Source organism: Oncorhynchus mykiss, chromosome 20, assembly GCF_057628025.1.
Source record: "Oncorhynchus mykiss isolate SJ-2025 chromosome 20, ASM5762802v1, whole genome shotgun sequence".
Taxonomy (NCBI): domain Eukaryota; kingdom Metazoa; phylum Chordata; class Actinopteri; order Salmoniformes; family Salmonidae; genus Oncorhynchus; species Oncorhynchus mykiss.
This window is the reverse complement of record NC_143041.1, coordinates 6,412,974-6,430,447: the sequence shown is the minus strand read 5'-3', so window position 1 is coordinate 6,430,447 and position 17,474 is coordinate 6,412,974. Positions and strand designations below refer to the sequence as shown.

The 17,474-nt window shown below is 45.7% G+C and overlaps 1 protein-coding gene across 2 annotated transcripts in view; it reads right to left on the bottom strand.

The window, feature by feature from the left end:
* The window catches only part of cox10 (cytochrome c oxidase assembly factor heme A:farnesyltransferase COX10), a 77,231-nt gene that overhangs the window by 51,810 nt on the left and 7,947 nt on the right, over positions 1-17,474 (bottom strand). The window contains exons 2-5 of one of the 2 annotated variants that reach the window (XM_090212043.1): positions 16,831-17,015; positions 16,317-16,456; positions 15,428-15,881; positions 11,065-11,189 (exon numbers count right to left, since the gene is read on the bottom strand). In XM_090212043.1, coding sequence (XP_090068169.1) covers positions 11,065-11,189; positions 15,428-15,881; positions 16,317-16,373 — 636 coding nt within the window. In that variant the 5' untranslated portion in view covers positions 16,374-16,456; positions 16,831-17,015. The remainder of the gene's footprint in view (positions 1-11,064; positions 11,190-15,427; positions 15,882-16,316; positions 16,457-16,830; positions 17,016-17,474) is intronic. The other variant, XM_021576252.3, reaches the window with a different exon arrangement.

Genomic DNA, 17,474 nt, shown 5'->3' with positions numbered 1-17,474 from the left:
GGGATGGTGTGTTCAGCTGTGTTGCTTTTACGCCAAACATAACGTTTTGCATTGTTGCCAAAAAGTTCAATTTTGGTTTCATCTGACCAGAGCACCTTCTTCCACATGTTTGGTGTGTCTCCCAGGTGGCTTGTGGCAAACTTTAAACAACACTTTTTATGGATATCTTTAAGAAATGGCTTTCTTCTTGCCACTCTTCCATAAAGGCCAGATTTGTGCAATATACGACTGATTGTTGTCCTATGGACAGAGTCTCCCACCTCAGCTGTAGATCTCTGCAGTTCATCCAGAGTGATCATGGGCCTCTTGGCTGCATCTCTGATCAGTCTTCTCCTTGTATGAGCTGAAAGTTTAGAGGGACGGCCAGGTCTTGGTAGATTTGCAGTGGTCTGATACTCCTTCCATTTCAATATTATCGCTTGCACAGTGCTCCTTGGGATGTTTAAAGCTTGGGAAATCTTTTTGTATCCAAATCCGGCTTTAAACTTCTTCACAACAGTATCTCGGACCTGCCTGGTGTGTTCCTTGTTCTTCATGATGCTCTCTGTGCTTTTGACGGACCTCTGAGACTATCACAGTGCAGGTGCATTTATACGGAGACTTGATTACACACAGGTGGATTGTATTTATCATCATTAGTCATTTAGGTCAACATTGGATCATTCAGAGATCCTCACTGAACTTCTGGAGAGAGTTTGCTGCACTGAAAGTAAAGGGGCTGAATAATTTTGCACGCCCAATTTTTCAGTTTTTGATTTGTTAAAAAAGTTTGAAATATCCAATAAATGTCGTTCCACTTCATGATTGTGTCCCACTTGTTGTTGATTCTTCACAAAAAAGTATAGTTTTATATCTTTATGTTTGAAGCCTTAAATGTGGCAAAAGGTCGCAAAGTTCAAGGGGGCCGAATACTTTCGCAAGGCACTGTATATCTCTATATGAGAGCGAGAGAGAATGTATGTGTGTGTGTGTGTATATAGATAGATATATCTCTATATATGAGAGCGAGAGAGAATGTATCTATACACACACACACACAGCTCCAAAAGTATTGAGACAGTGACAACATGTTTTTGTTTACATCGCATCATAGTCAGACTGTCAGCTTTAACTTGAGGGTATTTTCATCCATATACCGTTTAGAGACTACAGCACGTTTTGTACATGGTCCCTTAAAATGGGGGGACAAAAGTATTGGGACAAATTCACTTACATGTGTATTAAAGTAGTCAAAAGTTTAGTTGCATATTTCTATTACGCAATGTTTACATCAAGCTTGTAAATATACAAATGCATGCAATATACAAATGGATGCATTTGCGGTTTGTTTTGGTTGTTTTCAAATGATTTTGTGCCCAATAGAAATGAATGGTGAATGATGTAGTGGGGTCATTTTTTTGTCACTTATATTGTAAACGAGAATAGAATGTTTCTAAACACTTCTACATTAATGTAGATGCTACCATGATTACAGACAGTCCTGAATGAATCATGAATAATGATGAGTGAGAACATTACATACACACAAATGTCATACCCCCAAGACATGCTAACCTCTCACCATTACAATAAAGCTTGAAGGAGCCCACTAAGAGGAGTTAGAAGCCAGAGATCCTGTAGGAGGGTTAATAATACATGTCTCCACAAGACAAGAGCGAAGGGCGTCGCTCACAGTGGCGGTAATAGCGGACGGGCCGGGGGGCTTGTGGGGGCTCGCCGCTCGCGTGCCACCATCCTTAGACAGCACTTCGCAGGAGACAAAGACACAAACTAGACAGACAGGCAGGCACAAAAGAGCACTCAGTCGCCCTACAGGGAAAATGACATGCCAGACAGCCACAAAAGACAACGTTTTATCCACAACAAAAACTAAAATCACACAATCTTTAAGACTCAGTCACACTCACATTTTTATTTAACTCGGCAAGTCAGTTATTAAGAACAAATTCTTATTTACAATGACGGCCTAGACCAGCCAAACCCGGAAAATTGTGCGCCGCCCTATTGGACTCCCAATCACGGCCGGATATGATGCAGCCTTGCTTCGAACCGGGGACTGTAGTGACGCCTCTTGCACTGAGATGCAGTGCCTTAGACCGCTGCACCACTCGGAAGCACTTGGTGTGTGTGTGAAGAATAACACATACTAGACTGAGACACTTCATTCACACACTAGAAGGCTGAGTCCCAAATGGTACCCCATTCCCTATGTAGAGCACCACTTTTGACCAGATAGCTATGGGCCCTGGTCAAAATAAAATGTTTTGACACGTGCCGAATACAACAGGTCAATGCTTACTTATAAGCCCTTAACCAACAATGCAGTTTAAATAAACATTTACAAAATACCTACCCCCCAAAAAAACTAAATTAATAATGAGGGTATATACAGGGGGTACCGGTAACGAGTCAATGTGCAGGGGTACAGATTAGTCAAGGTAATACATACATGTAGGTAGGGGGAAAGGGACTACGCATAGATAATAAACAAAAAAAAGTCCAGGTAGCCATTTTATTAATTGTTCTGCAGTCCTATGGCTTCGAGGTAGAAGCTTGTTAAGGAGCCTTTTGGACCTAGACTTAGCAGTCTATGACTTGGGTGGCTGGAGTCTGACAATATTTTGGGCATCACACCACCAAGTATAGAGGTCCTGGTTGGTAGAAAATTGGCCCCAGTTATGTACTGGGCTGTACACAAAACCCTCTGTAGTGCCTTATTGAGGGATGCTGAGCAGTTGCCATACCAGGTGGTGATGCAACTTGTCAAGATGTTCTCAATGGTGCAGCTGTAGAACTTTATCTGGGGACCCATGCCAAATATTTTCAGTCTCCTGAGGGTGAATAGGAGTTGTCGTGCCCTCTTCACGACCGTCTTGGTGTGTTTGGACAATGATAGTTTGTTGATGATGTGGACACCAACAAACTTGAAGCTCTCGACCCGCTCCACTACAGCCCCGTTGATGTGAATGGAGGCATGCTCGGTCCTCCTTTTCCTGTAGTCCACAATCATCTCCTTTGTCTTGCTAATGTTGAGAGAGAGAATGTTATTCTGGCACCACACTGCCAGTGATCAGACCAACCACCGTTGTCATCAGCAAACTTAATGATGTTGGAGTTGTGCTTGGCCAAGCAGTCGTTGGTGAACAATGAGTACAGGAGGGGACTAAGCACGCACTCCTGAGGAGCCCCCGTGTTGAGGATCAGCGTGGCAGACGTGTTGTTGCCTACCCTTACCACCTGGGGACAGCCCGTAAGGAAGTCCAGGATCCAGTTGCAGAGGGAGGTGTTTAGTCCCAGGGTCCTTAGCTTAGTGATGAGCTTTGTTGGCACTATGGTGTTGAAGGCTGAGCAGCATTCTCATGTAGGTGTTCCTTTTGTCCAGGTGGGAATGGGCAGTGTGGAGTGCAATGGAGATTGCGCCATCTGTGGATCTGTTGGGACGGTATGCGAATTGGAGTGGGTCTAGGGTTTCCAGGATTATGGTGTTTATGTGATCCATGACCAGCCTTTCAAAGCATTTCATGGCTACAGAGATGAGTGCTACGGGGCGGATGTAATAAAGGCAGGATACCTTGACGTTCTTCGGCACAGGGACTGGGTGGTCTGCATGAAACATGTAGGTATTACAGACTCGGTCAGGGAGAGGTTGAAAATGTCAGTGAAGACACTTGCCAGTTGGTCCGTGCATGATCCGAGTACACATCCTGGTAATCAATTCACAACCCGTGGCGTTGAGAATGTTGACCCGTTTAAAAAGGTCTTGCTCACATCAGCTACGGAGACCATGATCGTCCGGAACAGCTGGTGCTCTCGTGCATGCTTCAGTGTTGCTTGCCTCGAATCAATAATAAAAAAGGCCCATCTGGTAGGCTCGCTTCACTAGGATGGGTTTCCCTTCCTAATCCGTAATAGTTTGCAAACACTGCCACATCCGACAAGTGTTAGAGCCGGTTTTGAAGGGTTCCTTCTTAGTCCTGTATTGATGCTTTGCCTTGTTTGATCGTTCGTCTGAGGGCATAGCGGGATTTCTTAGTGTCCCACTCCTTGAAAGCGGCAGCTTTAGCCATTAGCTCAGTGCAGATGTTGCCTGTAATCCACCAGCTGTAGTAGGGCACTATACAGGGAAGAGGGTGCCATTTGGGACAGAACACTACTAGACTGCACTTTTCCTCCTGATTTGACAGTACAGGCCAGGTCCCGTTTGTTTAGCTGAGGACCTCAGGTTACACCCGGGGTCTTTAGACCCAGCTTGAAACAGTCTTCAGTCCCAATTACTCAATTAGCTGAAATTAGGGCTGGAGAGTGGGGAGTTAGTGATGCGGGGGAGATGGGCCCGAGTGGCCTTCTGATGGCTGGAACACCCGGGGAGTCCTTCCCTGCTGTAACCCCCAGGGGCTTGGAAAGCCAGACCACCTCCGGGACACTAAAACACTCAAGGCCCTGTCTCCAGACCCATTACAGAGCTGTTCAACCATCTGGCAGGTTTGCAAGGACACAGGGAGCTCTGAGGGAAAACCACAAGCTCAGCCCTCAGACGAGGCCATCACCACCTCATCCCACAAGCAGGTTCCAATACTACTACCACTAGGTTTGAATATTCTCCGGTTTTCACAAAATGTTTTATCCCGAGAATAAAACACTTTTCCCAGGTAACCCGGTATTTCCCACCAAAAACCAGAAGTATCATAAAGCATATAAATGTATGGATTGGATTAGAGTTTTGATCGGCATGAAAATTCAAACCCGATGCAACATGAGCCTAAAGGCATAAAATATCTTCAATGTCAGAGCTAAAGTCATTTGACCCCAAGCACAAAAAAGCCCAAATAATTGTGCTGTTATCCAGCACATGGATAGCACATTTCTACTACAGAAACAAATAGATGTAGCTATATCTTCTGGGTAAATAAATGAAACATGCTCCAGTAGGCTAATCTTTGAGCGTGAACTGTATTATATACTGGAATTATACACCACATTCCAACCATGAAGCTAGGAGAAAACATGCAATGCTGGTGCAGGACATGCGGCCTACAAAGTTACAAATATGGGCTAGCAAGTTTGACTATAATAGGACCAATTTTACATTTAGTAAGCCTCGATATCATAATATTTACCCTAATGTTGTGTGTATTACTTTCTCTAGTGTTGCTTCATGCCTTCCTCGCTGTCAACAGTTAAATTAAATTAGTGTCATTGTCCTCATCTTCATTGTCATGACATGCTTGAACAATAGTTGGACTAGAATAAGATGCAGATGGAATGGTCATGAGTCTGAATAAATAACTGCTATAGCCTAACGCCATAGCCTGTCCTCTTCTTTCAAACTCCTATTGGCTGCTGTGTTTAACATTCATCAAACAAGATGAATGTCAAATCATCGAATAGTTTATTAGTATAAGAAATTCAAATAAATATATGTCCATCCAGCTATTCTCGTCTATCCTTTCCTGGGACTCCAAGAGCTAAGCTTTTTTTATGAGAGGAACCAGCGGAGTGCCGGTGCATTTTGCACAAGAAACAGAGGCTATAAGTTAGAAGCGTACGCATAACCCACCATTCATTACCTAAATACAAGGCTAATACTGCATAGAATGTATTACCTGAAAGAGGTAGGGTAGGACATCTATATGTACACTGTATTATCTTGAACAGGATTATCTACTGATGACATTTGAACGTAACGGAAGGAAAGACTGCTCACTGATTTAAAGCAACGATATTCGAGTGATAGGCTGTTTTAGAACTCTGCAGCTGTAATTAAAAGAAAATCATCTTCACAAAAATATGGGGGAAAAAAAGTGTCCCCCGAAAGCCAGACTGATGTGTAAATTAGACACGCATTCAGTCCTTATATTGCTATAGTATATGCTAAGCTGCAGCAAATGCAGGCCTTCCCGTCACAAGAAAAAAAGCTACCATGAGGGTACATGCCTTGTGAACTGCAGTCCATACCGAGATGTGCCGCCTGTCCCCACAGTGAGCGTTAATGACTGATCATACAGAGAAAGCCGTAGAGAAGCCAGATTCAGACATTGCATACAATTTAACACTTCCATTTCGCGTAATGCTGCTTATAGAAATTATTTATTATAATTTTCTGGTCTCTTGCAGTTATTTATCCTAGGAAAAGGGAGTGGGTTTGGGCGGGAAATCTCGGTAACCAAGTTCCCGCTATTCAACCCTAACTACCACCTTGTCCGTGAAATCAAATTGGGCACATTTCATCTGGTGAGGTAGTCAGAAAGTTTGTCATGAACCACGTCAAATCGTGTCCGCAAGGAAAGCACACAGACAAACAAACTTGGATACCCGGTTTAGCAAAGCTGGTGATCCAACTGCCAAGCCAGCTGTTTAAGTTTTGTTGGGAACTCTTGCGGAAAAGCCCACTATCCTTCTCTGGCTCGCTGACTCGGGGTCAAATCACATGACTGTCATTGTGTCTTTTTAGTGCAGTGAGAAACTCCAGACGGTGCCATGCCATTGTTACATGACTCCAGGCGCTTACACCCTTGCGTCAGTTTCCCGAAATGGGGATGTTTAAGAAAAGAAACCACAACATTTCTGTCTGTGAGAGCGCCTGCCTTCGGGCACTTCCCCCATGGGAAGAACAGCAGCCTTGGCTTTGATAGCTGCACTACTGAAGGTCTGGCTTCCCTTTGCTGGCTTCATAGACAGGTTAAATCCCAAATTACACCCTATTCCCTGTATAGTGCACTACTTTTGACCAGGACCCATAGAACTCTGGTCAAATGTAGTACTATACAGGGAATATGGTGCTATTTGGGATACAAACCCAAGACAGGCATTCTTCTTCCCCAAAGACATTTTCTTTTCTCCCTTTCCTGAAGGTAATTCAACCACAGTTGTTTTATGTGGTCTCACACACACACACACACACACTCCGTCCGCTGCCGACAATTCAGTCTTCAGGGCCCAACACATTAAAGGATTAAAGGGTGGTGGGGGAATTCATAGGAAGTGGATCTTTAGTGGGGGGGGGATCTACCCTCGGCTTACTTTGATTTGAAGCTGTAGTTTTATTTGTCAAATCAAGAAAATAAGTGTGTGCTTTGATCAAGCCCAACCACTACACTGACACTGTAGCAGCACTACTTGAAGAAAAGAAACACTTGGCACCACATCTAAAAAATATATATATAAAAAAAATGTGTAATTTTCTTCGTACCCCTCCCTTTCTTTTGGTTTTATTATGAAAACCAAATGGACGACCAAAGTGTTTAGATCAATTACGCCCAGGTGAGGGTGTGTTTCTTTTACGAGACAAAACCTTGACAGATGATCCGGTGTGTCAAGCCGACACAGCGGAGGATCAGAGAGTCACCGCGGAAGCAAAGTGTGTGTGGCAGCGCACCGCAGTCTTACGTGTCACACGACAACCCCTAGGCCTGTGAGTGTGTGTGTAATTACACAAAAGAAAATGACATTCTTTTCCAAACAAAGCAAAAACAACTACTTGGCAGTCACGTGCATAGACATACGTACAGTATAACTTTTTTAAAAGGGGGAGCAACTACCAACTTGTAATTAACTGGCTTTTTTGTCTAAGAATTGTGTTACCCTGTTAGAGAAACAAATACAAATACTGTAAAACCCTAATCTCTCTATGGGCTCATTGGATATCTTTTTTTAGGAAAGTATCACTGGCCAGCCAGTATCATTCAGTAGGCATACTACCAGCATAGGTAAGGTTAGGTCTGCATCCAAAATGGCACCCCATTCCTTATATAGTCAAAAGTAGAGCATTATGTACGGTAAAAAGGCCCCATTTGGGACACCAACTGGAAGAAATGGCCTCCTTGAACCAGGTGGCTCTTTTCCCTTTCAACTACATTTAATTCAATCCCTCAATCTTGCCAATTAAAACGGATGACATCACAGGGATCTGTCACCACAGAGGGACATTGAGAAAGACAAGAAACATGGAGGCAGACAGGGCCTGCCTTGTGTGGAGTGAAGCCCCGGTCTGTCTGACAACTGGTGCTGGCCACAAGAAAGAGAAGCCCTGGCCTAAAGATTTAATGCCCTCAGATTCCAGACAGAACCGTGAGGAGACGCGGGCTCTGCTTACATAAGGTCTGAAAAAAACAAGGCCATCCACATAAAAAAAAAGAAGGAAAACATGTTGAGGTAAGACAGTCCTACAAGAGCTCTGTATTTACTTTCAAAGACAATTTACTGCGATCCAATGACAATGGCATTTTTACCTCATCCACAATTTTCTTCCTGTATGTCTCTTTGCCAGCGTGAATAAATGACTGTCAGTTGGCCAAGTGCACGCCGCCACCACCCATAATGCACTGGCCTGGCTGGCGGGCCCATTAAGACTTCAAAGCGGAGACACATCAAACAAAACAAATCAACATGAATTCCATTTGTCCTGCTCTACTGTAATACTACCTCCCAACTCTACAACTTAGACTACTACCTTTCATGTCCGGTTGAAGGAAGTCCACATGTTCCACACTGCCCACTTCAGAACAGCAGCTAACCCACACCTCAAGCCTACCCAAACTATAGCCACACACTCCCCTCTAGGACCCAATAAAAACTGAGTTGGCGTAGACGGCGGACGGAACCAAAGAATCCAGACATTAAAACAAAATTCAAAAATGGATTGAACTTAGTAGGAAATCAACTAAAATGTTTTTAACTTTAGAAAATGCATTAATTTGCCCAAGATTATCATAAGACATAAACAAAATGCATCAGTGATTCGTATTTTCCTTCAACTTTCTGAAATGGCACAGGGATGCCCGCGTCTGTGTGCGTGTTGGTCTACCACTAGAATGAGCTCATGATTATTTGCGTCAATCCAGTGGCCATTTGTCGTACAAACACTGCAATCAGATGAGCACTACAGAAACATTGTTAACATCGGTCTAATGACTTTTAGAGCGAAAAACGGAAACCTGGAAAATAAAACCAAATCAGACTAATTTAACTGATTTCGTAGGGCCCGAGACCCGTCACCTAAACCCAGTCTTGGTGGGTGGCTCCCTGGACTTCACCTTCACCCAAGCCCCAGGCTTCTGTTCTGACTAGGCCTGGCTGGTGACTGCTGTGCTGGGAGGAGATGATGAAAAGAGAAAGATCTAGTACTCTAAATAAAAGATGAATCATCATGTCCTTCCTTGCCCCGAAACAATATCTATAAAGAAAATTAAGAATGACAGCGGCTGACTTGATACAGACAGGGACGGACGTACAGGGACGGACGTACAGGGACGGACGTACGCACAGAACGGACGGACGCACAGGACGGACGGACGCACAGGGACGGACGGACGCACAGGGACGGACGGACGCACAGGGACGGACGGACGCACAGGGACGGACGGACGCACAGGGACGGACGGACGCACAGGGACGGACGGACGCACAGGGACGGACGGACGCACAGGGACGGACGGACGCACAGGGACGGACGGACGCACAGGGACGGACGGACGCACAGGGACGGACACACAGACGGACATGTGGCGGCTACCGCCTCTCCCATCTCTCAGCACTGAACTCCTCAGGGCTGGGGCCCTGGAGCCCTACAGCTGGGGATTAGTGAGTACCAACCTGCCACTGCTTTTAGAGAAGGAGACATAATTGTCAACCTATAGGATATTTTACACACCTGCTCCAGTGTAAGGTAGATGGGTGAAGAGGTAAATTGAAGGGGCAAGGCAGGCAGAGTTTCGTTCCAAGAAGTCATTGACGGGACAATGCCATTTTTTGTTTGTTTGATGGATTGACGCTAATCATATTTCTACAGATGTCACACTGACAATGAAACGCTAGACTAGAGAAAATACTACATGCCTGCACGGAAAGGTCAGGTCCAAGAGCTTTGGATTGTTGGGACAAATTATAAGTTCCGTTCATTGTGACCCGGTTGAGAAAATAACCTAATTTCAGCTCTAAACGAGAGAGGGGACACTGCCTGGAACTTGGCTGTTGAAGGCTGGGCTAGTGTTAGGGCTAAGGAAGGGTTTTTACAACCGAACACATTTTGCAACAAAAACAAGCATTTCTCATTGGACTAGTTCAGGTTAGTCCCTCCCAGTTTTAGTCGGTTTTCTTCGGTTTGGAGCCTACCTGAGTGAACATAACCCTGCTGTCTGGCCCCTAGGGCAGGAACCTGCAGTGTAATCAGGGCCCTGGACAAATTACAGGCAGAAGGCTGCAGCTAATTGGGGTTCAACCCAGGGCTGAGGGAGAGGTTGTCCATTAAACTAATATTCTTAAGTCATGGAGCGCATTCCAGCGCACAGCGTCAACACTCAGCGAGGTCTGATTATTCCAGGCATTTTAAGTGTCCAGGCGCAGCGGTCACTTTATTTTTTGGCACAAAAAAGCCTTCAGCAGACAAATAATAACAGTATTCCAGTTTGAGTCGCCTGTTAATGCATTTTTTAGATACGCAGCGAGAGAGGAATTTAACTAAAAGTTCAAAGGTGCTGTCAATGGCTCCCGCAATGTTTTGTAGAACAACAAGAAGTGCACGACGAGGGGACAGTACTGTGTGTGTGCATGTCTGTCAGCCAGTGAGTTCATGTTTGTGTAAAGTGCAATGAAAATCTATTACACGTTTCAGAACCCAACTGTAATCTTGCCAGCCGTTGAAATGAGACCTCATCCATCTTTCAGAGAAACAACTTAAGAGGGAGAAATACAAGTAAAAAATGGACCACACGGGACCGATTACAGTGATTTTAATGTTTTGTAAGTCTGGGGTTGACCAGGGGAAGATGTTAAATGCAGAATCATTAAGGTTTTGAGCTATTAACCACCCCATACAGTGCCAGAAACCAAAGATTTGGCTTTTGTTCTCCAGGTAAAACAAAGTTCATCACGGGGAGGGGATATAGTCCACAATAATACATGCATTAATAATACAGCAGGCCTATATACACAGCTAATTGTGCTTTACCGATGGTCATATCTCACTGCAATAACAAGACAATGTCTGAAACCAAACCAAGAATGCCCACGCAGGCTACTCTGCATGACAATTTTGACACATGCGCACACAGCAGTGACGCAACTGACCTGGTTGATGGAGTTGGCAGTGCAGGAGGCGAGCCCTGTCCCGAGGGATGCCAGGAAGAAGGTGGCAGGGTCAAAGGGCACTGGAGCCATGGCAAAACCAGCTGCTGCCGTCCACACTACTAACGCTGAAACAACCAGACAACAATATCAACATCATACCTACACACACAAGCAACATGCATGCTTATCATACTTGAATACCCGCCATAATTTCCATATCAATTATAGGACTACAGCTTTGGGCAATTACTGGCAGAACAGGATCAGGAATGCAAACTGGTGAGTGACAGAAAAGGGTGACACGGAAACAAGAAAGTTCTGTGTAGACTTAATTGCGGAGTGGGGTTGTCACGATAACAACATTTCACTAACGATGTGATACAAGGTCAGTTTTCTATACATAGTTTTCTATACATTCTGCACCTGTGCTACACAAAAACCGGTCCCTGATATTCACACCTCAATACAATACAACACATTGAATGGACTACTGCAGAAAATGGCCGATTTGCTCATATCCAAAGGCCTACCTGTGATTTGGCAGGAGGAATGTATTCAAAAAATATTAACACATATTGATCTGCATTTTCATTGTGGCAGTAATGCAGTAATATTATCACGATACTTGGCTGCCGATGAGATATGAACTGCAATTCGATGTTCTAAACATAAAAAAAAGTAATGGAAAAAAAGTGCTGAAAACAACAATCAGCTCCTAAGAAGATGGAGAACAATCTATGAAGGAAAAATAATGTTTTTGGTGTTTTGATAATAATAAAATAATAAAATAATGAGTTTTGGTGCAGGTCCAGCTAACTAGCGGAAAAATTATATTGTGGCAGTCAAAACGATACACCGTCAAAAATAATATCCGTTACGTAACTGTTATTGAGACCCCCCACCCCCATTACTAGCCTACTCTTCAGACAACTTTACACACTCACGCCCCCCCACCCCCATTACTAGCCTACTCTTCAGACAACTTTACACACTCACGCCCCCCCACCCCCATTACTAGCCTACTCTTCAGACAACTTTACACACTCACGCCCCCCCCACCCCCATTACTAGCCTACTCTTCAGACAACTTTACACACTCACGCCCCCCCCCCACCCCCATTACTAGCCTACTCTTCAGACAACTTTACACACTCACGCCCCCCCACCCCCATTACTAGCCTACTCTTCAGACAACTTTACACACTCACGCCCCCCCACCCCCATTACTAGCCTATTCTTCAGACAACTTTACACACTCACGCCCCCCCCACCCCCATTACTAGCCTACTCTTCAGACAACTTTACACACTCACGCCCCCCCACCCCCATTACTAGCCTACTCTTCAGACAACTTTACACACTCACACCCCCCCACCCCCATTACTAGCCTATTCTTCAGACAACTTTACACACTCACGCCCCCCCCACCCCCATTACTAGCCTACTCTTCAGACAACTTTACACACTCACGCCCCCCCCACCCCCATTACTAGCCTACTCTTCAGACAACTTTACACACTCACGCCCCCCCCACCCCCATTACTAGCCTATTCTTCAGACAACTTTACACACTCACGCCCCCCCCACCCCCATTACTAGCCTACTCTTCAGACAACTTTACACACTCACGCCCCCCCCACCCCCATTACTAGCCTATTCTTCAGACAACTTTACACACTCACGCCCCCCCCCACCCCCATTACTAGCCTACTCTTCAGACAACTTTACACACTCACGCCCCCCCCACCCCCATTACTAGCATACTCTTCAGACAACTTTACACACTCACGCCCCCCCACCCCCATTACTAGCCTATTCTTCAGACAACTTTACACACTCACGCCCCCCCACCCCCATTACTAGCCTATTCTTCAGACAACTTTACACACTCACGCCCCCCCCACCCCCATTACTAGCCTACTCTTCAGACAACTTTACACACTCACGCCCCCCCACCCCCATTACTAGCCTATTCTTCAGACAACTTTACACACTCACGCCCCCCCACCCCCATTACTAGCCTATTCTTCAGACAACTTTACACACTCACGCCCCCCCCACCCCCATTACTAGCCTATTCTTCAGACAACTTTACACACTCACGCCCCCCCACCCCCATTACTAGCCTATTCTTCAGACAACTTTACACACTCACACCCCCCCACCCCCATTACTAGCCTACTCTTCAGACAACTTTACACACTCACGCCCCCCCCACCCCCATTACTAGCCTACTCTTCAGACAACTTTACACACTCACGCCCCCCCACCCCCATTACTGGCCTATTCTTCAGACAACTTTACACACTCACGCCCCCCCCACCCCCATTACTAGCCTACTCTTCAGACAACTTTACACACTCACGCCCCCCACCCCCATTACTAGCCTATTCTTCAGACAACTTTACACACTCACGCCCCCCCCACCCCCATTACTAGCCTACTCTTCAGACAACTTTACACACTCACTCCCCCCCACCCCCATTACTAGCCTACTCTTCAGACAACTTTACACACTCACGCCCCCCCCACCCCCATTACTAGCCTATTCTTCAGACAACTTTACACACTCACGCCCCCCCCCACCCCCATTACTAGCCTATTCTTCAGACAACTTTACACACTCACGCCCCCCCCACCCCCATTACTAGCCTATTCTTCAGACAACTTTACACACTCACGCCCCCCCCACCCCCATTACTAGCCTACTCTTCAGACAACTTTACACACTCACGCCCCCCCCACCCCCATTACTAGCCTATTCTTCAGACAACTTTACACACTCACGCCCCCCCCACCCCCATTACTAGCCTATTCTTCAGACAACTTTACACACTCACGCCCCCCCACCCCCATTACTAGCCTATTCTTCAGACAACTTTACACACTCACGCCCCCCCCACCCCCATTACTAGCCTATTCTTCAGACAACTTTACACACTCACGCCCCCCCCCACCCCCATTACTAGCCTATTCTTCAGACAACTTTACACACTCACGCCCCCCCCACCCCCATTACTAGCCTACTCTTCAGACAACTTTACACACTCACGCCCCCCCCCACCCCCATTACTAGCCTATTCTTCAGACAACTTTACACACTCACGCCCCCCCACCCCCATTACTAGCCTACTCTTCAGACAACTTTACACACTCACGCCCCCCCACCCCCATTACTAGCCTACTCTTCAGACAACTTTACACACTCACGCCCCCCCCACCCCCATTACTAGCCTACTCTTCAGACAACTTTACACACTCACGCCCCCCCCACCCCCATTACTAGCCTATTCTTCAGACAACTTTACACACTCACGCCCCCCCCACCCCCATTACTAGCCTACTCTTCAGACAACTTTACACTCACGCCCCCCCCACCCCCATTACTAGCCTACTCTTCAGACAACTTTACACACTCACGCCCCCCACCCCCATTACTAGCCTACTCTTCAGACAACTTTACACACTCACGCCCCCCCCACCCCCATTACTAGCCTACTCTTCAGACAACTTTACACACTCACGCCCCCCCACCCCCATTACTAGCCTACTCTTCAGACAACTTTACACACTCACGCCCCCCCCCACCCCCATTACTAGCCTACTCTTCAGACAATTTTACACACTCACGCCCCCCCCACCCCCATTACTAGCCTACTCTTCAGACAACTTTACACACTCACGCCCCCCACCCCCATTACTAGCATACTCTTCAGACAACTTTACACACTCACGCCCCCCCACCCCCATTACTAGCCTACTCTTCAGACAACTTTACACACTCACGCCCCCCCACCACCACGACAGCTCCCAAAAGTTAGGCACCAAACCGAATTTAAGGAACACCAGAAAAATAGAATTATATTGATTCGGCAACTGCCTCCTAAATTTGAAGATATTGGATAAAGCACTCATTCTGATAGGACATCCCGCTCTGAACTCTGATATTCTCATTGAAGGATGCGTGAGGATTCATTCTGTGCTCAGTCAATATTTTCAATACGAGAAACATACCCCAAACCTTTTTTCTTAGGATCTACACAATTCATGTGGACAACCCATTTAAAAATCAAAATGGCGGATATCGCTGGAAAGTGACGAGTTTGCATCCCCGAGTATATGCGAATGCTACAAGTTCCCATCTTTGTGAAAGGTGAAGCAATACCCTAGACCAAATTGTGCACATGCTTGATTAAAAATAAGACATGCTTTCATACATGTTCCTTTGGTTTTACGGACAATTTTTTAAAAAAGCCTAAAATCATAACACTGTCAATGCTTGCTAAAGTTTGATCACTAAGCATTTAAGACTTGATTTTGGTTACCAAGTAGTCTGGCATGCATAGCCTAGTCCTTAACATACCTGTGAGTTTGATTTTGGAAAGTTTGGCGTACACATCTGGAAGCTCAGCCAGGTCCACCTTGAGCTCCTTCCACTGCCTCTCCAGCCGAGCCTCCCTGGCTTCATCAGACTCCACCTGCACATGGGGCACCTCTAACATCTCAGTCCCAGACTCAGCTGCACTGGACACAACCTTTGTCTGTGGTGGTGACACAGTCTTGCTGGAGGGAGGTTTCAACACAGCAAGTGCTACCACAGTCGAGACAGGACTTGAGACAGGTGTTGCAGTCATATTTGTGGTTGTGGTCTCTGGCTGTGGTGTGACATCGGTGACCATAGGCACATGGTCGATGGTTGGGACTTGCCGGATCTGACTGTCCATGCCGTCATCACGATGGTCCTCGAGGACGGTCAAGATGGCTGTCTGCTTAGGTTTAGCTCTCTGATAGAGGGCATTGTTACTCCTCATCACATACTGTGAAGAGGGGGGTAGAGCAGATAGTGGGTGTGAAGATAAAGGCACTCTATTGGCACATTATGGCACATATTCCTGCTTCGAAAGTACAAGCAGTGAAAGTCATACTTGTACATTGGCACACAACATGGTTAGGTGGCACTGGCATAACATGCAGCTGACAAAAACATGTAACACATCGAGCTAGTCGTTCTCTTATTTTTTATCAATAAGTGGCGGCTGCCCATGACATAGCCTATACAGCTGCAAGTATAATACAGCTAATCCTGTGTACATGTCCTGACATTACCTGGTAAATGTAGGCCAACTAGGTTACATGAGCATGGACTGAGAAGTCAATTGGTATGATAGACAACATTCTGTCCTTAGATTGTGCCCTATCACTTACAAAACAGTGTTGTTGTTGCCTGATAAAATGGGCGGTATGCGACTTACCTGGCGCTTCAAGAAGTTGAGGTGGTGAATCCATTGTGATGGGTCTCTCCTGGACATCTGGATGAGGCTGCGAGCACTCTTGTGATTTCTAATGGCATTTCTACCAAATAGTTTCTGGTTCACACTCACACCAACCAGACCTAAAAACACAAAACAACCCTGTTCATGACATGAATATGCATCATCTGACAAAAATGTCCACTGTTTTGGACTTGCTAGAAAAGTAATTAATGCTGCTCTGCTATAACAGAGGCTAGCCCAACAATGGACTAAAGGAGCCTAACATTACTCCTTATAGTCCAAGGACTTTACATGGTTTTGTTTAAAAGCGAATTGGCTCTGGAAGAACTATGAGGCAATCAAAGAGGCAAAACGTCAGTATAGAGACAAAGTGGAGTCACAATTCAACAGCTCAATCTTACCTGACACCCTAGATCCACTACAATTTGCATACTGCCCCAACAGGTCCACGTACAATGCAACCGCCCTTGCACTACACAATGCCCTAACCCACCTGGACAAGAGGAATACCATGTAAGAATGCAGTTCAGCCTTCAACACCATAGTGCCATCCAAGCCCATCACTAAGCTCAGGGCCCAAACCCCTCCCTGTGCAACTGGATCCTGGACTTCCTGACAGGCCAAGCCCATGTGATGAACGTAGGCAACAACACCCCCGCCACGCTGATCCTCGGGGGTCTAGGAAACCGATGGACAATATTTTAGGATGAAATTCAAAATTACATTTGACAATGTTGAAGACAAACATTTCCCAGACAGCCTGGTATGCATTACATACATTTTCAAATCAAACAATACATTTTACTTTGTTTTTACCAAAATTACATAACGGTAATTTTGTTTGAATCGTAAATCTCTTGATAAACTAGGGAAATTTAGATGGCATAGTCTTACTCCCAATACATGCAAATGCATATTCAATAGGAGTATGTGTATGCATTGAGTTATTGAGCTTTTTTTGGCTGATCAGTGGAGTCTATGGTGCTACAGATGCCAAACTGCTTGCCTTCCGTTCGAGAGTCAAACTGTTTGCCTTCCGTTCGAGAGCCAAACTGCTTGCCTTCCGTTCGAGAGCCAAACTGTTTGCCTTCCGTTCGAGAGCCAAACTGCTCGCCTTCCGTTCGAGAGCCAAACTGC